Consider the following 26,819-nt stretch of genomic DNA (forward strand, 5'->3'; position numbering starts at 1 on the left):
TTAAGAAAACAGATCAATGTGCTCTTATCCTCCTTTTTACTTGTCAAGTATAAAGAGACACAATCAGGTAATACTAATAGGGTAGAAAAGGGATTGGAAAGAAGGCAGGTCAAGGAGAAAGAAACAAAAGGGGGAGTTTAAGGGAAAGGAAGACAGGAGAGGAAGAATACAAAGATGCAATAAAATATTTGTAGTCTAAAGATGTTTTCTTTCGTCTTCACCTCACTCAGAGTTCTCCATCGCCTTCTCTTCTTTCATTGACAATGGCATGCTTCTTCTCAACCACCTCACTAAAATCAAATCACTTTAACATTACTAAAACAAAGCTATCTTGTGCTTCATCAAACCTTGCATGCTGCTAAGCACGTGGGTATTATGTATGTGAACAAGCACAGTTTCTATATGCATATACTGTATACAGTATAAGCATTGTTTTCTCCATACCTCACTGGAGGTCAGTTGAAATGCAGCACAAGGTGAGTTAAGCACTTTATGTTGGTGGTGCATATGTCTGCTTATTCTCAGATGGGGGAGGGGGTCATAAGGGACATTCACAAGGATGCTGCATCAAAGAAATACTCAGTCAACAGTAACACAAAAAACTTACTCAGATTGTCTTAAATGCACTCCCTGAGAAAAACGTTAAGGAACCAGAGTGATAGAAATTAAACAAAACTATATGTTAAAAATTGTTTGACTGTACTGCAATGATTACAATGTTAGATCAAATGGATGACAGAGTTAATAGTACCGGCACACTACTGGTCCCATGTCAGAAGAGTTTGGGGTTCTCTTAGGCCCAGACACAAGAAGCAATCTGGCATAGAACAAAGTCTTTAAGTTGCATACTCTTCCGCAACATGGCAACATGTCAGCCCACTGTTGTAATTGACTCTAATGAAACTCTAATTATCCTTATCAGCAATAGGTTCAAGCTAATCCCACAAATGTTAGAATAAAAGAAAGATGTGAAGACACTCCTGACCACATTAAGACCTCAACATAATGCAGGCAGCCTATAGACTATGTATGGATGAGTGTTGTCTTGCTGACAGACTACTGGGCTGCTGACTCAGGAGGGGTAAGACATGCAGATGCAGGATGTTAAGGACATAGTGCTGTGCAATCAGGGTCCCTGAATCAGTACTGTAGGTGACCTGAAGTAATACCCTATGACTCCTCACAACAAGACACCAGGAGTCACACTCTGACGCTTTACAGCATTAGTCAGTATTGGTCCTCTTCTCTAAGTGCAGCCATATGCACATGTGGTGATCATCTATGGTAATCCAGAAGTTAAATTCATCTCTGAACATCTACCTCACTCCTCACCAGTCCATGCCTCCCAGTTCAGGCACTAGTCCTAATGCAGCTGTCTCTACTGTAGCAACTTGGATATGAGACAGTCAAGACAGTCGTCAAGACAGAAGATGGTTGTAAAGAATACCTTTGTCCAGATGGCATTCGGGTTTTATAATGCTTGGTGCACAAAATGACGATCTAGTGTGGTTTGACCAAAACTTTCATAAAGTAGATAGGTGCCTTCATGTAACTATTGGTTCCAACACTGGACCGTTGTAGCATCTGTATGCCCCACATGACAAGTAATTGCACAATACAATCATTTGGCCTGCATGCAATCCCTTTCAAACTCTGTCAAGTGATGATAATGCTGTCTAATGGGTTGATGAGGCATCTTCCATGTCTGATGACCCTCACCCACTGTTTTGACTGACTCTTGGACGCACCAGCAACTACTCAATAAAACTCATGATGCCAGCACATAAGCCCTCTGGTGTCTGTTCAAGACATGTCAGCTCCTTTCAAATCAAATAATTTACAAACCCATCACTTGCCTACGTGTGTACCAAATTACATCCAAACTGGACCATTGCTTCTAATGTATTTTTTTTGGTCATAGAGTGTATTTTAAACAACATTTTAAACAAACATTTCACTCATTTTATTAACTTAAAGTTGCATAAAACAAGAACTTTTCAAAAGAAAATGTTAGATCATTAAATTGTTTGTTTTTCCCAAGCATGCCTAAAATTTTAATATGACACCAAAAACAGTAACATATTTTTGTCTTTTTATATTTGAGACAACTGATGCATGACAAATGATTAATTCGCAATCAGGACATTTTTGTCATGCTGAGAAGACAAAGTATTTGTCATTAAGTGTAATTAAAGCCTAATGTAATGGGGTGTTTACTTTTACAGTCTTTTCAATTTGTCTAATTGTCTAGTTTGTTGCAAGAAAGCAACATCATGCTCAGCTTGAATGAACAGGAGCTCAGACAGAGAATAAAATCAAAACTGGATGAGTCGCAGGGACAGCCAAACACAAAGGATTAGGTGAATGTGCGAAACGAAGATAAAAGAAGAGGACAGAGTTGAGTGAAGAGGCTGAAGTGGAGCAAAGAAGGAGGACGGTGACCACATAGAGGAAAAAAAGGGAGCTGAAGCTATCAGGGAGAAAGTGAGTAAGTGAGCATTAGTAGACTGTGTTCAAGCAGAAAAAGCAAAGATATAAATAAAGCGGGTGGTTTGCGCAAGAGTGTGTGTTTTTGTAAGTGTGCGCAAGTGTTTGGGTCCTGGCTAAACTCCCGGGAACAGATACTTTGTGCTGCCAAAGTTTCACTGGGACCACCTCTGGGCCAGGGTCAAAAAAAGGAAATAGAACAAAAAGGGACCTTAAAACCACAACATGACACTGAAATGAGCCACCAATATGTGAGAAAAGTGGAGAAAAATGTGTCAAAAAGGGAGACAGAGATGTGTGACATTTTTTTAAAGACAGGAAAGTTAATGAGAAAATTGCAGTAGGTAGAAACAGAGATGGAAATCGATCAGGAACAGGGGGAATAAGAGGGAGGAAGAGTGAGAGAGAGGGAGGGAGGGAGGGAGGGAGGAAGGGAGGGAGGATCAGTGGGCTCCGCGAAAGCATGTTGAGGATCAGCAGCGTCAGAATGAGACGGAGGGAGATAGAGAGCAGTAAAGAGTCAGAGGAGAGCGCTGCTGAAGACTAAAGGACTACCAGACACAAGAGAGCCACGCCGAGGAGGGAGGAGAGGCATGCGGACCATAGAGGAAGACAAAAAACAGGTAAGTGGAGGAAAAAGCAAGTACAAAGATGGGTTTTAGAAAATATTACAATGTATGTGAATTTAAGTGTGTATAGGGGAGTGAAAGAAAAAAGCTTTTGTTTTGAGGTTTCCATTAACACACTCAGAAATGTAACCAGACTGATTTTCCACAGCTAGTACTTTATTTCTCAAAGCAGATCCTCCGAGATTAAAAACTAGCAAGGATTTTGATTTAATAGATCTGTGGAAGTGTTTGGAAGCAAGTGTAATACTCAACAAAATGTTAGGTAAAACCTCTGGACTGTAAAACATTAAAAAACAGGTTTGGCTTCTTGTTTCCTAATGCTGATTTTAGCTGCGTCTATGTAAGGAAAGCTGTGTTCTTAATACTCACTGTGTATTAAAGTAATTTAAAATTAATTAAAGAGGTAGTGGGATCACATCATCAACACCAAGCATAGAGACAGTGTATAGGTGAAGCAGGTGAGAAATCCTATCCAGCTGTCATGGTAGGGTTTGACGCATATGAATGCATTTATGTGCAGTGTGCGTCTTTGTGCTCAGCTGGTGCTTACACTGGGTGTTCTATTATGCAATGTTAATGACAATTTTTGTTTTGAAGAAGGGTTCTAAATCTTGTGTGAGCATGTGTGTGTGTGTGTGTGTCCTAATTGTTATTAAAAGCTTCTAAACCAGTCTCCAGGGCAGCTATAGCTTTAAAAATGATCTCTTACACCCTAATGCTATTCCTTTGCATGTGTGTGTATGTGTGTGTGGGTAGTTCAGGTATTTCACAATGGATACATGTACTTGTTTACACATTCTCATTATAGAGACATAACCTGTTCTTACGTACCTATAATGTAAGGTATTTCATCAGGACACTCATGTTTGGGTTTAAACGCAAAGTACTTTGGGGCTAAGGTAAAGTCTCCTTGACATAAATATCCTCAGAAATTATTACATCATGACAGAGAGCAGAACAACCAAATATGTTCACAGGGATCCCACTGTTAAGCCACTGTGGACATATAAAACACATGCACTAAAACTTTCATTACAATCACAATTCAGAAAATGATTCAAGGTGCTTGTCTGTTCGGATGTATGAGTGCACATTTCCATGAGCATTACACTCTCTAAGGAAAATATTTCTCTCACAATTCAAATTAGCCTAAAACTGAATCATGACAAAATCAAAATTGTTGAAATTATATTTATTAGTGTACACATGTTGTACTAGTGATGGGTGGGATGATCAAAAACTCTAAACACAATATTTTTGTGTTTAAAAAATGTATTTTTTATTCAGATATAGCGTTCAAATATTTAATGGGCTTCTTTACTCTGTTTTTATGATAAAGCAGTCCATATAGAATAGTACTGGTCAATGGAGAAATCTTGTTATGTATGCAGTAAATGAAATAAGAATTACACTTCAATTATAAGCCTTAGAAAGTTAGGCTTGTGAAAACATTGCAAATTTTATGCTGCAGGAAAACCAGCTGTTCCACTGCGTTTGGTTTCAGTGAAAATATGAGGCAGTGTCTCGTATCAAACAATCATAGTCACTTATACACTCCAGCTAGCCAACAAGTGTTTATGTTGAGTACAAAATAACAACAACAACAAAAACTCTAAAATGTGCAGACAAAGCTCTTCACTTAGTAAAAGTTCTTGTGGTACATTTCCTGCTTTGTTTTGCCTAATATCTCCATTTTGTGTGATTTAATCCATTGGTGTTCTTTTCAGCTGTTTAAGTTGTTATGCTGCTTGGCTAGCTAGCATATGCAGCCATCATGTCACACTACTGTGTAACTTGTAAACATACAATTAGTTAAGCAAAGTGTCCTGTGACATGCTCTTCCAGCCTATGGTATCCTAGTGGCAAAAAATCATGAAACTGAAGCATTAGTCTATCTTTCAATATCACAGCATCAATATTTCTGCTGTGCAGAAGCATATAAAAAAGTAAAAATTATATCTTAAAAGAAATCTAACACCAAAAATAGCATTTTCTTCCTAATGCTCAAAAGTTGTCAACATTTCTTATCATAAAATTTTAGTCTTTTCGTTTCCCAAAGATGTGCAGTTCATTACATAAGTTTCAGTACAAGCTTCTAAAAAGATTAGATTCTTTTTATCTTTCTTTGGATTTTAGAGATGCTTTGCCACAAAGTTAAAAGTAACATTCTATATTCTGGGAGAATTTTTGTGTATTTGATGTTTGGGAATCACTTCTGGAAAGCAGAACCACTTCACTTGTGCCAGGAAAAACATTGTTGGAAGTGTTTTGCTAGAACAGTTTTTTTTTTGTTTGTTTGTTTGTCTTGTTTTCCTGGCAGTTAAGCATATTCACATTTTTATCTGAAAGTTTTCTTGATTGGTCTTATTCACATCTTGTTTTCTGATCTGTTTTTCGATTCTTAATCTTTAGCTCATATAAATCTTTTGTTGAGTTTAACCAAGACGTTAAAAGAGTAGAATATTTACAGCACCAGACTGTGGAATGGTTATGGTCTTATTTCCAAAAAGAAAGATTTCTGAAACAAGTAAAATCCTTACAAAAAGTCCAAATAATATGTCCAAGACTTTCAAAAAAAAAATCAGAAAGTTCTTAAAAGTATAAAAAAATCATTGAAAGAAACAGGATTCCCACAACCTTTAGCCTTGATAATATTCAGTTTTTCTATATTTATAAATTACAGAAAAATTTCTTCCTTCTTTTTTTACGTTCTTATTTTAAACAATAAAAGCATGTTATTCACATGTTTGGGCCAGGCTACTTTGTAATGTGATCAATTATGAATATAAATATCACAGCCCCTATAAATAAATGAGTGACTAAATAAGTAATGTTATTCTGTTTGTTTCTTAAGTTTTTTTAAACAAATATTTCTTAACATTTATAACTAACAAAATGTTCAAAGTTTCAAAAATGAAAACATTTATTTTTAATTTAAGACAAAAATACTGCAGCAGAGTTCCTGCAATATGGCATGAATCTTTTGATTTCTTCCCTTTATCTTAGATGAGTCAAGCATATTTTATTTTCTTGGAGCAAATTTAAAATTTTCATTATGAGTTATCTGTCTAAATTAGTAAACAAGTGTAAAAACAACAACAGCAGCACCCAGACATAATCTGATGAAGTTCAGTCCAGATTACCAAGTAGGCGAAGCCAGTCAATAGGTTATTGCAATAATCTGCATTTGCTCCCAGTCTATATATATATATATTTTTTTTTTTACCAAGTGACAGATGATGGAGAGAAAGAGCAAATAGAGGTTAAAGGAGGATTGACAGGAAGACAAGAAGAATCAAAGAAATGTGTGTGTGTGTGCCTGTGTTTGTGTATCTGTCACTGACACTTAAGCTCCTCTGCTAGCCAGACAGACAGTGAGAAAGTGATGGGACAGAGATGAGATGAGGAGAAAGACGAAAGGACTGAGAAGTCAGAAGGGCAGCAAGATGAATGAAAAAGAGGGGGAAGAGGGCAACAAGACGGAATGATGAGAGAAGGAGAAAGATGAAATAGATTTGAGGGTTAATGATGGAGAGACTGCATGGAATAGTCAGCCAGGGTGAATAAAATGACAAAGATAAAAGATTAGATGACAGAAGAGTACAGAAAGAAGAGGTAATAATCACAATAAGGAAAAGTGAATGATAAGGATAAAAAGATGGAGGCAAGAAAAACAGAGAGAAGAAGATAGAGTGTAAAACCCACCTATGACACCTACTGATAAGATGTTTGCATGGCCGTACATTCAAAGTGCGTCCCCAAACTCAGACACTGTTTTCCTTTGTTAGATCACTGGAACGAGTTTTCTACTTTATCATGTTCATCTCTCATCATCAAATATTTGGTGACAAACGCCTCATAAATATTCAGCTTTAAATTTGCTTCTCTGCTCTGCTGCTCAACCGACACGTCACACGCATTCCCCTCGCCAAAGACAAAACAAATGATTCAAGCCAGCAGATGGATTTGTCAATAATCTGCTCTTTTTTTGTATCTCACCCTTTGCTTGTTGGAGCTCCACAGCAGGTTATTTATAAGCTTACACCACAAAATCATTTTTGGGGGGGTGGAGTTTTGACAGCCTTCCAACTGGAAAACAACATAAATACTGTTCTATTTATTATTTCATAAAACTGTAAATTAGCTAAAAAAAGGCAAACTTTTAATATTGTTTTGTAGTTATGGATTTAGTTTTTGCAGCTTCTACCTTTTGTCTTGGCCTTCAAGATTAGAGGTCTAAAACTAGAAACAGGTCTACAACCTATAAACTCACATGTTTAGACAACAAACTAATTTTTTTTTGCATTCATAAATTTTTTGTTGCCGTTTCTTTCCTCTACTGAAGAGGTTTTTGGAAGCAAGAAGCAACAGCGTGCAATGCACGTATGCAAAATAATACTAAAATGAACATAATGTTCTTTTGATATGCTTTAAGTTTAAAATGCTTTTAGCATAATCTGAGGATGTCTCAGACAGAAATAAATCAGGTTAGTCCAGTCCACAGGCTTCTAATTATTTTATCTTCTGTTTTTTTCCATCACTGAAACCAAACGTGCACACTTCGAAACATCAAAGCACATGCACACAGAGGAATTTGTCTAAAGTTGATTTACATTTAACATTTACCACAAAAAGTACTGAGAACAGACATTAACATCTATAGTTTTGAGGGAAATCATTGGAATTTGTGTGTGAGTCCATGATTAACATTAAGTTCCTTCTGTTCCATGTTTCAATAATTAATATTAGCAGCCTTGATGATATATTTGAGTTTCTAACCATTCATCTTTGACACGGTTTGCCTCAAACTATCTTATGGGCTGGCTGAGTAGTTTGGCTGTTTGTGATAAGAACATTAGCCTTTGTGGCATCTGGTTCTTGACTTAAAATGCTGATTCAAGTGCATTGTCTCTAAACAATACAGCTGGACTCAATTAAATTGTACAACAAAACAGGCTGCAGAAAAAATTAAAAAAGCCCAAAAAAAAAACGCCCATTCATTTTCTTCCAATTATCATTACTGGATTTGTGCTTCTGTAAGGCAGCAATAAATGTTATGTCATTACACTTAGGAACAGACAAGATCAGTGACCAATTAAAGAAACAAAAGCAAAGACAGATGCAAGATCCAGAGCATATATGTTTTATATCTGCAATGCAGCGCACAAATCTGCAGTCGTACAATAATTTGCAAGTAGCAATAAAAACCCAAACACTTCCCTGATTGTTTGTGTGCTTACAATGATGCAGGGACACATAAATAGATCCCAAGCATGCAATAAGCATCTCATAAACAACTACAGCTTTAGTCTGTAGAATTTAAACGAAGACATTGGCATGAAGACACTTTTATATTCAGAGCCATGTTTTCATTAATATAGGATCAAAATAAAAACTTCTTTTTAAGACGAGTCACTACAGGTAGCACAAATCCTCCTCCACAGTGTCTGCAGTGTTGCACCACCATGTTTCTACACCGGCCAAGAGTTACTAATCAAATCTGAGCCATAGAAAGGGTATTTCTTTTTTTATGGCCACTGTAGTTTCTCCTTAATGCTGGTAAGAACACGGTGGGTCAGAAGTCTTCAGTTGGCTGCAAAATTCCTATGCCACCACAAGCTTTAACTAAACCCTACATGTTCCTCCTTGAAGTCACAAACTGAACGAGACGTCCTGCAATATAAGATGAAGGCCCCGCAGTTCTGATTTCAGCATCATTTAAACAGGTGGGGATTGCATGAAGAGACGTAAGATCAGCCTCAAGAAGGGTGGCAAGTTCCCAAGGAGCTTAAAACATCCTATCTGCCAGGAAGAGCCTGTACTGCTTCAAAAGCATTTAAAACCAAGCAGGGACTGGATTTGGATGTTAATTGTATGTTTGCAACGAAGCATACATTTTAGTTTTAGATAACCACAAGCTGCTCTTTGTTTTCGAGAGAAACAGGGAAAAGTTCTGTAATCAGGTATTTCTTATGTTTTAATGTCAACATGCTGAAACTAATCTAACAGGTCATCAGATGACTAAATCGGCAGTCTTTCAGTCATTACTTACCACATATATAGTTAGAAAGAAGGTCTCAATCATCATACAACTCACACTTTTACTTTCATTAGGAAATGTATGCGGCCACTTGTGGTAAAATCACTTCAAAATCTTTATTAATACAGAATGTAATTTTCTATTACGCTTCACCTTAAAACAAAATTTGTGCTTCTGCTGTTAAAAAGAAGGAATATATATACAAATATTGATTTGGAAATCACTGAGTTTTTTTATGTCAAGCTCAATCACTGTAGAAAGTTTCTTGAAAATAATTTTAAAACATTGTGCTAATAAAATAAGGTAACTGCAACATCCATATAGTCATTAAAAGTATAAAGTTTTCCTCTGTTGCTTCCAACGAGAGAGAAGAAAAAAAAAAATTGACTGCAGAATCCAAAATGCAGTGTGTGCCCTGTCTCAAAGGGCCAATAAAGAGCTGTGTTTGTTCTGTCCTGGCAGTGAGTGGGTGAGAGATAGTTACAGGGAGAAGCCGTGTGATTACAGAGCAGTAAAGCAAATCTCAGTCACCCTAACACATACACGCACACACACACACACATACACACACAGGGCCCGTCAATCGTCGGTTGAAAAATGAGGCTCACCTTGAAAAGACAGGGGACTCGATTCGCTGGAGCATTCAATGCTCTGTTACCACTGCAAAGGTGCACACACATGAATGAGGCCTGGCTGACATTTCTCTAACGGTTATAACCTACCGCCTGGTGAATTAAACTTATTTTTCATATAAATAGATGCCATGAATTGTTTGTCAAAATAATTCCAGTGGTGTTCAATGGAGACGTGTGTGCATGTGTGTGTGTGTGTGTGTGTGTGTGTGTGTTTGTATATGGTAACAGATGTTCAACCATACTTGTAACGTATTGATCTTTGGCAAGCAGATCTTTTTCTTCCTCTCTTTTATTGTGTTTTCCTCCATGCTTCTCCCTTGTGTGTTATTTTCTCATTATTATTTAATAACCCCACATTCACCGGTTAAAACCTAATGTTATGAAACAAGCCTTTTCATGTCTTCCCCTGACTTACATTGATCATTCATTAATTTTGTCTTGTTTGTGATTCGTCTCCATCTGTTACCCCTCCACTGTCTTTCAGCACCTCCCTGTGCTACCGTCTCCTCCGCTCACGTCTTTCCTTGCCTCACCTTCATCCTACAGCTGACAGTGTTTCCTCCCCTTCTCCTCCCCGTTCATTTAGCACAGCCAGGGGTGCAATGTGGGCGAGAGACTGAGATTAAATATAGAGGCTGAGGGAGGGGATAGAGAAACCCGACATATCACAGCATGACAGAGCAGGAAAAGAGGGTGTTGTGTGGAGAAGCGTGACAACAAACACAGGTAACGATGAAAGAGCGACAAGAGGATAAAGAAGACGGAAAGCTTAAGAATGAAAACGCTAGTAGGAAGAGAAAGACCGATGGGAACGTGAAACGGATTTCTGAGGACATGGTGTCACTTTCTGCCTGGCAGCACACAGGTCAGAGGTGAACGGTGAGATTTGAGACAGACACACATGAACAAAGATCACACACACACACACAGAAAGACTTGCTGCACAGAGAGGAAAAGACAGGAGGAAACTTTTGTTGCAGCAGGTGCTCTGCTCTCCACTGTGGCTGTAGATGGAAAGACAAATACTTTGAAATAGACTGTGGTGAAATTACCTTCCACTGATTTAGTCCGAAGCCCAAAGCTAACTCATATACACAAACACTCACATATGCACACACAGCTGTGGTCCGTTTGTGCAATTTTCTTTAAGCTTTCCCTGTCTGTTTGTCTCTCTTTAGAACAATATCATCATATGCAAAGTGTACTTTTCTCATCTACCTAGAGGCTGTTCCCAGCTTTGTAAATAAAAAAGTAACTTGTAAACTTTGGAACTTGAAAATACATTCCTCATAATTTGGGAAGTTTGTGTACACACTGAGTCTTGACTACAGTGGTCAAAAAAAACAACAACTGCACAGCACGTTACCAGCCATAAACGTTTAAAAGTACCACTTCCAGTGACGGTACAAGCCACAAGTGCTTGGAAGGTTCAACATGCAGACTGCACAGTCTTTCATGCAGACTGAGTGGTTCTGTAGAGCAGTTCATGCGTGGGGCAACAATCGTATTAAATAGTATTCATTCCGTTTTAATATTTAATGCTCTTAACAGAGAAGTAGAATAATTCCAAAGAGTCAGACAATATCCATTTCACTTGCTGCCAGTAAGAGGACAGTAAGAGGGTTTTAATAATGCCCATCAATATTCTGCTCATGGTGTAAAAAACAGCATGGGGACATCAGGCTTTCAAATGAGTCACTATAAATCATGACCGACCACTGGTATGAGTGAACGTGTGCATGACTCTGCTTCTGAATACATATGAACTATTTGAGTAGAAGTCAGACCCATCACAGTCAAGTTGAATTATCTGTTGGAAAGATATTCGTAATTACTATAAGGTCATAATATTTTATGCTGCTCATGATTCAATATTTGCGTGCATTTGTCTGGATTGTCATTAATTTCACTGATTCTTAAAAGTATAATAGTTGAACATCCATATTTTATGTTGAAAAATGTTGTTCTGATCAATTGTTGACACTATGCATCACTGCTCTGCTGTTTCACCATGGAACAGAAAATGAGCTTTTGGTTTGTTTGTTCACATTTTTTAGGTGTTTGAAAGAACTGAGCGCCAGCAGACTTCACACCACATACCAACTGTCAGAGGTGCTGTTAGAGTCTTCAAACACAGTGAATTCAGCTAAGCTTAAACATTGTAGAAATGTTGTACGCCACTTACATCTTTTTCAAGTTATTTAAGAGTAAAACTAATACGGTGCATCAGCGGTTTGGATTACCTGTCTTTGATATGAAGTTAAAACACAATGGGTGCAGTCTAAGTTCTAACATTGTGATTGTTCTGTTGTTCAATGTTGTGGTTAAATACTACAAATACATTTCAACCTTGATTTTAGTCAAATGCTAAATTGGGCATCTTTTGGGCATCTCCTGCCCAAAAGTGTCAGATTCTATCATGTGACAAGAGATATTTTTAATTTGTGAAATACTGGGATAACTATGTCTAGTTGATCTAAAACCAATCTTTCCTTTATTTGCACAAATAAAATAATTTAATCTGTTTGTTCCATTTATATTCTCTTCATTCATCTGTTCTCCTTATCATTAAACAAGCAAAATTTCTAAAAAAGAAATATTATTATTTTGTCATTTGATAGGTAGCCTATATCCTTAAAAATTATAATATTTTAAACTGCAAGTTATCTCTTATAATTTTTGCTCCTGCTTGATTTTTCCTGTTTATTCTGGCTTGTAAACTGCTCATTTCAGTTTTTAAACTATGTTAATGTTTATTTTTTGTGGTGTGCCATTTTATCTTGAAGACATGTTCATAATTATAGTATTCTTCTTATTTGAGTTGTTGCTGTTGTTGCCGTTTATCTGCTGTAACATAAAAAAACATAAGAATTTCCCAGTTAGAGATAAAGTCAGTGAGTGCCAATTTTATGACAAAGTACCTAAGAAACACTTGTCTTCACTAAAAATTTTCAGATCCACTCAGTCAGACTAACTGGATAATCCTTTTCACCAACCTGATTTTGCAAAGAAAGAAGCACCTCGTTGCTGCAGTTGTTACTCAAGGTTCTTCCTCCTCTTACCCTACTACCTCCTTAAATTAGAAAAATCACTATTATCTAATTCCAGTAAGTATCGGTCTGGAGCACATGTTCTCTCTGTTACAGTTCACGTGTACATGCCACACATAAACACATGGTACCAGGTTGTGTAAAACCGATGTTGCTTGTATGAAACAAAAACAAATTAAAACAGCCTTCTTCTTTCTGATTTAAATGTAAGAAATTGATCTGTTCAAAAAAAAACATTTGGGGCTGCAGACCTGAACATCCAGGCTTAACAATCCACCATCCTGACTACAATGTCCCAACACTGTTTTGTGGTTAAAAGAAATAATATAAAGTGAGACATTTCAATCGATTTCATGGTTTTCTAATTCTATAGATAAATGATGCTGCTGACCAGCAACATTACCAGCACTAAGAGGATCTCAAAAAGTTTGAAGTAAATAAAAAAACACATTTTCTACTTGAATTGGAACATCAAAAATGGTGATTTAATTTAGTGCAAAGTCAGAAAAGAAATTCGCTGCTGCCTTGCACTACCAATTACCCTAAGAGCTAAACGTGTCTAATTATGTGATTCCATTAACTAAAATGAAAGCTACTCAGACAAATGTGGGTCCAATTACTTTTCCATGCTCTTAAAACAGAACAGATTGTATTTGTAGATTCAAAAAAACCTTCCAGGAGTCATTTGTCTCCAAATATCATCTACTAATCCAGCTAAGACTATAACACCTTGCACCATTTTTATTAGATAATCATTGTGTGACACTACACACCACTCTGGACCAGTTCTCTGTGAAATAAAGAGGCACTGATTTGGTGAATATTTTTTTCATACTCACACAGCCCAAAATTTCAATGACACAATTTAATTAAACATAAGTTTTATTTAAACAAGGGTACAATTGACTGGTTATCAGTTTAATTTTCTGACTACAAATGGAAATAAGGTTCAAATACCCAAGGTCAGCTGTTTCTTGACTGAACAAATTAAAAATTTGAAAATTTGAAGAGCTAATAAAATACAAATTTTTCTGCAAGTGATCCTACAGCTAGAAATATAGACATTTGTTCATTTTTACCAAAGTGGAAACATACCTTGTCTATGATCTAGCAGATGTTTTTCTTTTGCATTTGAAAATGAAAATAAAAATAAATCTTTGGTCATAAACAACAGGTAACTGAAAGAAGAAGAATTCATAGTTTTAAGTGAATATATAACACTGGCGGGTATTTCAACACTATTTATGTTAACTGTTCTCACTATCAATCACTTCTTTCTTTATTGTGCTTTATGTAGCTGAACAGATTCGGCTGAGGAATATTGTCATTCCCAAATGTATATTTCATTTTTTTCTCCTCAAAAGTATTAAAAATCAATAAACAGATAATATATTTATGCTTTATAGGCAATTTTGCTGCCAACAAAATAGTTAACTAAACAATGTAAAACTACTTTAACACCAGGTTTAGACCACATTTGCCTGTTTTTGACAGAAAAAAAGATTGTGCTGCTTAATTTAATGAAATAATTTTCAAAACGATAAGGAATGTCACTGCATGCCTGATTAACTAAAATAATCCATATTGTTATCAAATAATAAAAGCTTTCATCAACATCAGAAGCAAGACATTTGTACAATTTATTAATGAGTCGGCTGTGTGTGTAACACACAGTTTAATAAGATAAATGCTATTACGATTAACATATTTCTGAACATTCTCTTTCTTCACTTAAATGAGATGCAACATTTTGCCTCTATAACTCCCATGCTTGGATATAAGAACTTGATAGACCTGTATCGATCTGGTCAGTGCAAGTATTCAGTTGAGGTCGAAGCTTTTATACGGTACTTAATGTGCTTAATGTCTGTGTCTTCTTGCCAGATTTACCGTTTATTACCTCAGTCCTCTCTTCTGCTTCTCTTATTTATTGTTTCTCTCTTTCATTTCTTTTCCAGAATGAACCAGAAATGTCTAAAGAAGTCATCACCTGTGGGCAAATGGTCTAAAACTGAGAAAAGCTTTGACAGTGATGTCCAATCAGAAGTTGCTAAACCAATAAGGAAGTCAATAAAGGAAGAACTCCAAGAGTTTATTGGATATTGAATTCCTGTCTACAGTTTACATTGACACTCTTCTAATCTGCCGCCCAAACGTTTAGACTCATTTAGATAAACAAAAGCTGGAACATTTTGATTTTCTGTTGGATATAATTTTACCGACGTTGGCTGATGTTGCCGCTCGCCTCCATCCCTTTCAGCTCCTCCGGGGGCTGAGCCAACCGGAAGAGGAGCATGGGCAGGAGGGTGGCTGACCCAACCAATCCAGTGCCAGCACTGGGAGTTCCACTGGCGGGGGGGCGATGGGGCCCGCTGTGCAGCATTGGGGTGCAGACATCTCCCAGACTGCGGACTCTATCCTCCATCAAAAGACACGGCAGCCAACCGAACAACATGCATCAGCCCCACACCATGGCAACAGAGAAAACAATGACAGCCGAGACCAGAGGAGTTATCAGAAGTGACAGCAACAGCCTGCCGGAGTCCAAAGAGACATCTCAGAACGAGACCAACAGCCTGACACAGGACGACATGGGGTCACAAGGGTCCGGTAGTGGAGTTTATTGTCAAATCAAAACCATTCAAACAAACCCCAAGGACACAAGAGATAAAAGGACTGCTCGGTATACAAATGGCAGTGTGGTAGCCACTGATTTGTTGGGAGGGGTTTGCAGTGAAGCCACAGAAGGTAAGGAGCCAACCCAAGAGAAAAGAAGGGTCCAATCTCTGCGAGGGGAAGGTCATCGCTCTGTACTGAAGACGGGGAGTGTTGGTACAACGGTACACGTCACGCCACCTCGGCCCTGTCGAGCAATGACAAATTCCCCACATCGCCTTTGTGAGACATGTGGGAGGAGACGATCGCAGATAACACAATGCACAGGTGCATGTCGCAGGAGGGCGGTCAATCAAATCACAGCAAGTCAGACTTTACCTAATCCGCCACGGAAAACATCTGCTGCTCCCACCCAGTCAAGAAAAGCCTCTGCTGTTCTGAACTCCCAGTCTTGCATCAAAAACACTGACGGAGGCACACCACAGCAGCACACATCAGTAAAGACTGCTCAAATGCCACAGTTGTCACACACTATGCCAAAAACAAACACAACACACTCGCAGAACAAAACAAAAGATTCAAAGCAGCAAACAAGGCCACATTCAGCAGAATTTACTTATTACAAGGACTCAGCCACGCAAACAACAGAAACACATTCAGACAGCAACACAGAGAAGACCACAGTTAACACAGATTTACATTACAATCAAAATACAGAGGCAACCAAACATTCACCTGACAAACACACTCATGAGCAGGCTGAAATCCAGAAAACTGATGAGCATGCTCATCAACACACATCAGTCCACATCATTTCCAGGCCTCAAACTCCTTCCTTTCACTACGACTCAAAGTCCAGCAGCATCCCATCTGTTCTACCAAAAAATTCTCCGAAAGCAACTAACTCTAAACCAGTCACACCTGTAGCCCAAACCAAAAACCTTGAGACCACAAATTCATCCAAACAATCCTCAGAACAGATCAATTCTAAGGACTGCATAAAGCAGAAGAGCAAACCATTTAATGACCACACTCTGCCTTGTAAGACTCATTTGAAAGCACAATGTAACGGAGCTCCAGGAGGACTGTTAGATGGACACGCAGTGAACGTGCCACATGGCCTGGAGAGACAGCTGCAGAGTGTGGAGGAGAACCTGCTGTCCAATCAGGAGAAGATCAAGGTGCTTCTCAATGTGATTCAAGACCTGGAGAAGAGCAAGGCTTTCAGCGAAGGGTGAGATAAGGGGCTTGGAGGGGGGAAAAAGTACAAAGAGGAGGTGGGATGGGGGATTGAAAAAAGGCAAGAAGAAAGGAAATAGAAGAAAGTAGTTTAAAATAAATAAAGTTCAAAAACCAAGACAGATAGTGAAAACAGGAAGAGATGAAGATAAGGATAAAGGGAATAGTATAAATGAGAGCTGAAAGAGCCTCTGCTCAAGCAAGAGTGAGCTCCAGTGATAAAAAGAGTAAATAGAGGGAAGAAAGAGATTGTCAAGGGAGTCCAAAAGATTGGGAGAGAAGAGTTTATTTGAGTTTTTATAGCAATATATACAGGCAGGCTTTCGAGTTTGTGTAATAGCTTTTTAAATTTCAGGTCTATAGAGAATTACTGTGCTTGTGTGTATGCAAGGGTGTGATGCAATGCTGTGGAATTATGATACTTGGTTTCCTTTACTCAGTGTTAGCGTCCTCATATCTCCCTTGATCCCTTATTTTATTTACTTTTAAGTGTTTTTGGTCCCAGTGGGACACTGTGCTACCTGGCAATGCAAACTCATCACTTTTTGTTTTTCTCCTGCTAATTCTTTTTTTTTTTTCTTTTTTTTTTTGTCTTTGAAACTCGCTTCAAGCAATTCATCTGACTCCACCGCCATCTTTGCATCTCACTTTGCCACACTCCTGGTTAATATCTTTTCTCTCTTCTTATTCCATCTTTTCACACCTCCACATATAGGCCATGAATGCTAATAACAACTGTGAGTCACACCGTTGCACTGAAGAAAAACCTCCTCTTCCTTCCTCTCTCGAAGCCCTTTTCTAAGAAAGTTGGATTTTTCATTTTAAAGTCAAAAACACTTATGTTTTACAAGATTATGAGTCTTCCAATCTAAAAAATGTTTGCATTGCCTCCTTTCATTCCCTCATTCACTATACAAGTGAATGAGGGACCAAAATTAAGTGGGACACATATGTAAAGTTGTGTGTCATCTGCATAAGTACGTAGACATTTATGTACCGAAAAAATAAGCAAAGCAAGTAAATAAACAAAGACCTGTAAATGGATGCTTGAGAAACTAAATGGAGCATCTTAAAATCAACACTTTTTCTGACTTTTTTATTTTCTACTTCTCCTGCACTCTAAAGCGCAGCCCTTATCTGCTAAACATCATTAAACTGATGAAGATGCTCTATTTTCATCTCTCTGCATGATTTTTTTCTCTTTTTTTAACCTGTCTTCTTTGTGTCCAGGGTAAACAGATGTCTCTTTCTCAAGACTAATCCAGATTACCCTGCAATTAATGAATAAGATGCACAAGACGACTCCTGAACTCAGTGTTTAAGCTGATTTGCCCCGTCTGATACCATGCCTTCATCCTTTTGGGTGTGTCTGTGTGTGAATGTATGTCGGGAGACCACTTATGTCTCTTGCTGAGTGTCTGAGAACAGTAAAAGGGTGAGATAAAAACAGAAACTGAAAGACATAAAGACAAAAAAGGAACGAGAAGAAGCCTCACTTTAGACGGACAGTGTGTATCTGTTGCTGAGCCAGAAATGAAAGTCCTCCAAGTAGGCTGCTGTGATAAAAGCACCAGCTGAGTTAAAAGGTTGTTGCTATTTTTTTCCTAAAGCAAACACTTGTCTTTGTTGTTGCTTTTGTCTGTGATAAAGATTAGTGGGAGACAAAATGAATGATGCCATTCACATAGTTTCTCTGCATGAGTGAAATTAAAATGTCAATTTCATCAACATAAAACAGTTATTCTTTTTATCTAAACAGTTCAGTCAAAGGCCAGCCAGAATATCTTTACAAAGCAATCTTTTAATTACATGGTCGTCATCAAGTGCTTAGCTAATTTCCAATCTATTTAGCGCTGTAGTGATGTTTGTGTATTAATATTCTTAAATATATTTTTTTATTTGTTTACCTCAAATGTTTTTCAACAGTTAAAAGTAAAATATCAGTTTTACCAAACCTGCTTCTAATAATGATTGTGTCATGTTATCTTTAGCTCCATTACTGTGGGTAAACAAAATCAAATGAGTGCAATCAATTGATTGTGTGCAAAAATTGTGTTAATTTTTTTGTGTACTTTAAAGTGACAGCGCAGATATTTATTTTGAGCACTGCATCAAAATAGCAGTGCTTTAAAGAGACCATGATTAAAAAGCAGTCTTGCTGGGCTGCTTTTCTGTCTAAAAAAAAATACTGAAAGTTGGTTTTGGGGGAATTGTTAGAGCCAAATTGTTAAGTGTAAAATGATCACACAATTAATATGCTTATAGATGCACAATGTGACTTATTATGATTTAACTGGTTTAAAATGAATTGATTTTAATGCTCTGAACTGCAGACAATTTCTATAACATAAAATAGCCTTGAATTTTTGTGTACTAAACTTTGAACTGTTTTTCTTTTTTTTATGAGAACAATGCTGTTTGACAACACACTAGGCCTGTTTAGTTACTTACTACAAAAAATAATTTAACCTCCCTGACAGTAGCCAATTATCTACATATCTACAATTTATGGAAATGTCTAAATCACTCCTGATAGGAAGCAAAAATTGTACTGAACATCAGAAGTATTTTTGTGTTGTTTGACAACTCAATGAACAGCCTATAATTAGTCCGCACTAAGTAGGGGTTAGAGAGGAAGCAGTAACAGTTGTGACAGCAGCGGTTGAGACAGAGAGACTGCTCATCAAAAAACTGCCCAAATTTGACTTTGTTTGGGCAGTTTGCTTCATACGTTTATAATAAACAGCATGTATTATCAGTGTGCACCGTCTTCAAGAAAAGAACAAGCACAAAGCAAATGTCCAAACCCAGTTTAAAATATTTTGAATTTAAGTAATAATTGAAAACATTACAATAGAATAAGACGTGCAGTTTGGATTTTAATGCACATCACTGTTCAAACTTCCTTTGTGAGGGTGTGTGAATGTTTGTATTTGTTGTTTCTGCAGTCGCAGCTCATACAGAACTGGTCAAGACATAAACAACTGTCCTACCTGCCAGAAGACAGCCTGCATCATTTACAGGTGATGTACTAAAATTATTGGGCTTACTGGGTAATATATCCCACTAATGATCCATTCTTACCTGTCCAGAAACCTTTTCTTCTTGTATTTGTAATTGTTGTACTCCTGATTGTTTTGGATTTTTTTCACCTACTCTTGTAATCTTTTATTCTCCTTAATACCCAGCTGTGTTCACCTTTTACCTCTCTGATGATTGTTCAACTAAAATTCTGTAGATCCACACAAAAAAATGCATCTACTATTTACATACTAAAGGGGGATGCTTCATCTCTGTCCAAGTTATTCACACATAAAAGAATGTTCTTTTCAAACAAACCATTTATTTCTGCATCTAGATGATGCATCTTTTCTCGAAATAGTTGTCTCTTGTGTGAATGACCTAAATAAGTAATTGCACCTCTATACTGTCCACAGTTTGCTAAAATGCATACAGATTGTAGCGGAAAAATCTGTGTTAAACAATCTGTGCTTTAATATTCCAGACTTTTTTTCCCGTGCCTCATTCAGTTACCGAATCATCTGTGCCTCATGTCCAATCAGTGTTCAACACTCTTCACTTTGTCTGCAACGCTCACATGATCTATTTTTTTTATTTTCATGTATGACTTTTGTAAAGAGACTAAAAAAAAGTGCCATTATTATATTCACAGACCAAAGGCAGGCTTGAAGCAAATTTTGCTTGTTTTCAAAGACAAATCGCCCTCGCAGATCTCGATTTCCTGTAGGATTCATAAACTATCTCTGTCTTTATCAATCCCCCTTTTATCTTACTTCTCTGTATCCCCAAGGAGGACAAAGATACATTTTGCAGGACTTTTTCTTTTCCAATTTTCTTTAACTTTGATAGGTACTTCTGTGGCTCCTTTTCCTATATTTGTGTTTGCTCCTGTTCCTTCATCTGTTCATTGCACCAGACTCTCACTTTCCCTTCATCACATTCTTTACTCCCCTCCATCTTAATTAACACGGCAGAATCCTTTTTTGCCAGTCAGTGATAATGAGCATCAGGAGGGAAGGACTGCCACGTGGAAACATATTCGTCCACATACGGAGCTAAACTGATCCATGCCTAATCACTGTGATGTAATTAAATATATAGGAATTTATTCACACTGAGTTTAAAATCGATGCACTGTTACATCAAGGCCTAAAGAAGAGGATGCATCAATGACCTTGTAAAAAATGTTTGTGATTTTTTTTTAAATTATTTTGCACTCAGATAATAAGAAAATAAATGAACAATTACTGAATTTTAAATGCATCATTTTATATTTGTTGGACTGCTGTTTGACAGGAATTTTGATTTCTGCTCCAAAAAGCTGACTACCACTGTATCCATAATGTAAGTTATTGTTAGTGACAAGACTGGAATATGAATTTACCGGAAATGGAAAAACACAAAAAGCTTTACTGTGCATATTTATTCTGAACTTCTAGAAGCTTTTTCACAGATTGTAAACATGTTAATTAATTTGATAAAATAAAAAAAAGAAGAAAAAGGGCTTTCAGAAAACTGCTAAATATTCTGAACCTAAAAAGCAGCAACCTATCAATATGACAAGAACTGAATATTTACAAGGCGTAAAGAACTATTATTTTTCATTTTGTTTTATAAACAGATCTACTTTGTAGACTTAACTGTGTGCAAACATTACATCAAGAGCCATCTTTTTCAGTATGTTTACACCTCATACATATTTCCATCTCCTCTATCTCCTCTTCATTTCAGAGAATTTCTTGCCTGCTCTACTTTTCCTATTTGTTTCTTCTTGTTTTCAATCTTGGATACACAAATATAATGTATGTATATATTCACACATGCTAATTAATCCAGCAAAAGGAAAACACCACTTCAGTTAGATGCTCTGACAACTTTTATGAAAACAATGCACTCTCTCATGCATACTAACGAATTCATATTTCACACAAATTGAAAAATGTTAATTGTTTGGAGAAAAAAAAAAGTGGAATTCATTCACAATTTTTGATATATAGGTTCTTCTGTATTATACTGCTTTTAACTACAGAAAGAATAAATTTATTTATGAAATATATAGTTTTATTTTGAGAAATATACACATGAGAAAACCAAGAACTCCATTTTTTGACTTGACAATAACAGCCTAATCTAAATCTACAGGATTCTGGGTAAAAAGGAGGTGATCTGGGGAAAGACATTCAAGCAGTTTATGAATAATGTGTGGGAATGAAACATCCATCCCAATGATTTGTGGTGAAAAAAAGAGGTTTTGACATGAGCAAGCAGCCTGAAAAAGCCTTGCTGTTGTCAGTTCTAATGAATCTTTATGATGATGGACAATGAAGAGGAATATTAAGCACATCTTGTTTACTTACACATAGCATAGACAGGCATGTCTGCAAAACCAACACTCAAAAGATTTTTCTTGCTTTCTTAGTCTCTGGGAAAAATTTAAGATAAATACATGGACAATGTAACACATTCATGCAGGCAAACACCATTGCTGTGCATGTTTATCCAGAATTAACAATAAAATGTTAATTATTTTAGTCAACACTAATACACAACAACCACTACTAATCTAAGTGAAATTATAATCTGGATGAAATTTTAACTTTAGTTAAAACAAGATTAAAGTAGTTTGGTTTGGAAAATCCAATTACTTTGAAAATAAATCTGTCTGCAGTCTGCTGTCAGACATCAGTTTGCTAAATATGAACTTTTTTAAACTTGGGGATGAAAGCATGGTAAAAATCAAGCCTTGTCTCCCTCTTAAAGATTTGTTTAAAAAAAGTATTAGTGCTTTGGTCACCTACCAGCTAAACCACAGAGATATTCTATGCATTTATCTAGTTTACTATACTATAAATTGTCGTTCCAATTGTCCCAAACTGTTACAAACTTAGCTGCTTATCTTTTAACTGGTATGAAAATGCATAAACTCAACTCTTTTCTTTGCATTTCTTGGCTGCCTACCTGTTTGTTTCATATTGATTTTAGGATTTTCTTATTTTTGAAGTTTTAAATGAAGAAGCAATATTTTGTGCAGATCTCAATACCATCCATGAACCTGTAGGAGCCCTGTTTGTACTACATATTACAAAATTGGGATTTGCCTTAATTTTTAAAAATGCTAGTTTGTCATAAACGCAAAAGCATTATTTATTCATTCTGTTTTAAAGATGCTAAATAAGACATAACAGCATAAGAAAGCATAAGGTATGAGTAACAGTTTTACTTCATAGTGTTTTAATATCACAAACAATGGTGGAGAGGAAAAGAAGTACTAGGACTGATGTATGGAGACACTGAAACATGAAGGTAAAGAAAGACCTGGCAATGAAAAATCATCCATTCTGAGACAAGAGAAACTAGAAATAGACTAAATGTAGGACAGGTGCTTTACTATTTCTTTTCTTATAGTGTGTGTTGAGTGGCTTTGTTTGTGAATGGTATGGGAATGTCTTTTGTATCACTTATTTATGATAGCCATCTTGCTTCCTCCGTGCCCACCAGAGCTTTCACTTCCACTTGTACTCTCTTATTTTCCTACTCGCTCCATCACTGTTTTTTTTTCTCTCGAAGAGCCAAGAGGTCTCTCTTGTCAATATCTCTGTTAGCCCTCTTCCTTCTCAATTTTTTCTCTCTTTTATTCTTCAGTGACCTATTTGCTCTGTTTCATTTATCCAGCATTACATCTTTCAAATATTTTCTTCTTTCCACTGTAGAAAATCCCACAGCATCACTTTTCCCTCCTCACTTGACTGGGGGCCTGCTGTAGGAGATGCACTTGTAGGATGGCAGAGTAACAAATCTGTGTTTATGCTGTGTTTATGAGCGCCTGTGTGTGTGTTGAAATGTTGGGATATGGGAGGAGGGAAGGATGGGTGGTTGTATCTGCTTTCCTTCCCTCATCATGTGCCTCATTACCTCCAGATGCCAAGCCCTATTCAGCTCCACCCCTTTAATCCAGCTCAGCACACACCCACGCACATACACAAACACATCGTTACCAAAATGGAGTGAGAAGTCAGAGTCTACTACATTATGACTTGCAGCAATGAACACTACAGAGAAAAAGAGCGCGAGAGAGAGATGAGAGACCGGAGGTGGAATAAGAGCATAGAAAAAGAAAGCCAAGAGGGTCTGCTTTGAACATTTCTGAAGAGCAAAAAAGTTCCTCCTTTGCTCCTTCCTATAGCTCCTCCATTGTGAAAACGTCCCTCTTCTCTCTTTTTCAGTTCTCCTTTTCATTCTCCTCCTACTCCTCTCATCTCACCAGTCTGTGATCTACTGGTGCATGAAGTGCAGAAGAATACTCTGGACGTGAAATGAGTGCTAAGTTGAGGTCTGTGTGTGTGTGTGTGTGTGTGTGTGTGTGTGTGTGTGTGTTGAACGTATACGAACATTTTAAGTTAAAAGCACAATATGATTATATGCTTTTAAATGCATTTAGCATATACAAAATCTCCCTTCAGGGCTTCTAATCTTATGCTTTTTTATACTCTTTTTTTTTCTGTTTTCTTTGTCACCCTGTTCAGCTTCTCGCTTTCCACCTCCAAAATGTAATTTTATTTTCAGTAAGAAATGAGCCGTTTAAAAAAAATGACTTTACAAGAACCCAACCTCAATATGCTCTGACTATTTTTATATATTTTTTGCTTCTTGCTCTTTAACTGTTCTCAATCTGTCCTCCCCAGTGTGGAGCATGATTTTCGACAGCAGGAGGGACGCTTCCAGGGGGTGATGGAAGCCCTTGATGGGGAATATGATGTGCCTGCACCAACTCTGATCAAGCCCACAACGGCTCCTTCTTCCTGCAGTCGGCCGAGCACCAAAGCACGTGTCAAGAAATTGCGCAAAAAGTGCTTCTGGTGGCTTTAAAAAGGCAAAAGCCACACTGACCTTTCAGGGGCACAGATGCGTAAATACATCTACTGTAGAGGAAAGCACTTTTATATAAGTTACCCATAACAAAATGCAATGCTGACCATGAAGAGGACAATAAAACTGGACTAAAGAAGTGAAATAGGATGAAAGAAGTTGCTGAAATTTCTTTTCAGACTCAGAAACTCATTTCACTGCAAAAGAAAGACTTCATCAGCTACTTTCTTAACTACCTTGGAACTGAAAGTGAAGACATTGTTTTTTCGACCAAATCTGTACCAGATAAAGGAAAAAAACTGAGACTTTTGGTCTGTTGCTTTTCCCTTTGCTGAGTGGCTGTTTAAACAGATGGACTAAACTTGATGCAGAATCTTTACAGTGACTTTGGCAAAGTTACAGCATTAAGCAGGGGACTTAGATTGATTTAGAAAGTCCAGTGAAGTCAACTGCTTGGAGTACTATTGTATGTCTGCTGCCAAAATTGTGAATGTAGCAACAACTGAAACACTAGAGGTATGTTGAAGAAAACAAGCTGATGACCTGTCTGGAATCACAGTGATCTCTCAGTGTATCAACAGCGTTTTTATGAGCAAAGTGGAGGATTGTACTAAGAATACACTATCAAACAATGTGATTGACAGATTGACAGTCTGTGTTAGATAATTAAAAAACATCTGTCAACTTTGGCTGACAGAGTGATTGATTCTCTCCTTTATTACCATCCCAAATGGAGGTGTTTTGCTGTAAGCTCAGTTTTATTTCAAGGGGTTTTATATATGTGTGCAAAAATATACTTGCACAATAAGGCCTGTGGGCACTAATTCACAGCTGAATTCCCAGATACTATTTCCAACACACACACACATAAATACAGTGTATTTGGAATAAAACTAGGAGTAGACCACCTATGTATTAAATTTGTTAATAGCAGGCCAGTAATAATGCTGTACAAATACATAACTTTTTGTGACATTTGAGCTAATGCCCCTCCAGTGAATTTTGTTTGATTGACCATGAAACTAAAAGTTCACTTTTGATTTTTTTACTGATTCCCCTTTACACAGTTTGCGCAGAATGCTCTGTCTGACTGCTTTTATGTTGCAGGTTCAACAGAGTAAACAAGCATTTGGTCATACTGTAGATTAAATAAAATAAAACAGGAAAAGTGTCCTAACCTAATCACTCACAACATAAAAGTTTAGCCTTGTATACACTGACAAATCTAAAAGGATATTTTTTAAAGTTTCCTAAAGTCTTTAGGCCATATTTTCTCTATTAATCACCAAGCTTCATTTGAACGAAAATTTTGGGTTACAAATTTACAATACGAGTAAACACATCTCTCTACATAAGCAAAAAAGTGTTCTTGAGCTCAGTGTCTCATTTTAGAATGACATCTTAATAAATGGACTGTACTTACATAGCACCTCTCTCGCCATCCAGGCTACTCAAAGCACTTTACAACACAATCTGCGCTCATTTACTCATCCACACACAGATTCATACAGCACTCCACTACCTCTTTACAAAGCACATTTGAATAAATCATTCCATAATCTAATCAGTGTTTTAAACTCCATTCATACATCCATGGGGCACATTGGTGAGGGGTTCAGTGTCTTTCCCAGAGACACTTCAATATGTGACTGCCAGGAATTGAACCTGAAACTTTCTCATTGGAGGATGACTGCTCCAACCACTGACCCACGGCCACACCCTATTAGCTCAGCGCAGCCATAAAACGCTTCTAATAAAAAGACTTCTAACAAACAAGTGCACACATAAAAGGATGAGCAACAAGCTTTGCACTGATGTGAAAAGCAATAAAACCAAAATCAAATATTCTGAATGGGTCTTTCCCATTAGCAGACATACAAACAGACTATTTTTACTCACACAGAAATTATTTGCACAAAGCAGTTTAGGGCATAACCACTCATCTCAAAAAGAAATATTTCAGCATCCTTTGGCTGACAAGTTGCTCCCAATTAGAACCCTGGATGACACCACACTTACTAATTACCTACTCTATATCCAAAGCGCTCTGTCATAGCATTTTTATGAGTCCCTTAACAGTGAGTAAGCTTCCACAAAGCCCTTCTCTTCCGATCATCCTTTGTATGTGCAATAAAACGTGTATTTAAACAAAGGATGCTGTTGTCAACATGCTTTGTGTTAAAGAATGGCACTGAATGCTTGACTGGCATAAACTGAGATGCTTTCTTTTAGTCTA

General features: G+C 37.1%; 2 protein-coding genes across 3 annotated transcripts in view; one reads left to right on the forward strand and one right to left on the reverse strand.

Moving 5' to 3' along the window:
- The window catches only part of LOC108243080 (dedicator of cytokinesis protein 2), a 94,976-nt gene that overhangs the window by 22,369 nt on the left and 45,788 nt on the right, over nt 1–26,819 (reverse strand). The gene's annotated exons all lie outside the window — the stretch shown is intronic.
- On the forward strand, nt 14,929–26,710 carry insyn2b (inhibitory synaptic factor family member 2B). 2 transcript variants are annotated; one of them, XM_017428297.3, is made up of 4 exons: nt 14,929–16,691; nt 19,645–19,719; nt 23,941–24,047; nt 24,400–24,509. In XM_017428297.3, the coding sequence occupies exons 1-3, from the start codon at nt 15,136–15,138 to the stop codon at nt 24,032–24,034; spliced, it is 1,725 nt and encodes a 574-aa protein (XP_017283786.1). In that variant the 5' UTR covers nt 14,929–15,135; the 3' UTR covers nt 24,035–24,047; nt 24,400–24,509. The 2 variants fall into 2 exon arrangements, with proteins under 2 accessions (XP_017283786.1, XP_017283785.1); XM_017428296.3 differs by lacking the exon at nt 23,941–24,047 and having other exon boundaries at nt 24,400–26,710.

Source organism: Kryptolebias marmoratus, linkage group LG9, assembly GCF_001649575.2.
Source record: "Kryptolebias marmoratus isolate JLee-2015 linkage group LG9, ASM164957v2, whole genome shotgun sequence".
NCBI lineage: Eukaryota > Metazoa > Chordata > Actinopteri > Cyprinodontiformes > Rivulidae > Kryptolebias > Kryptolebias marmoratus.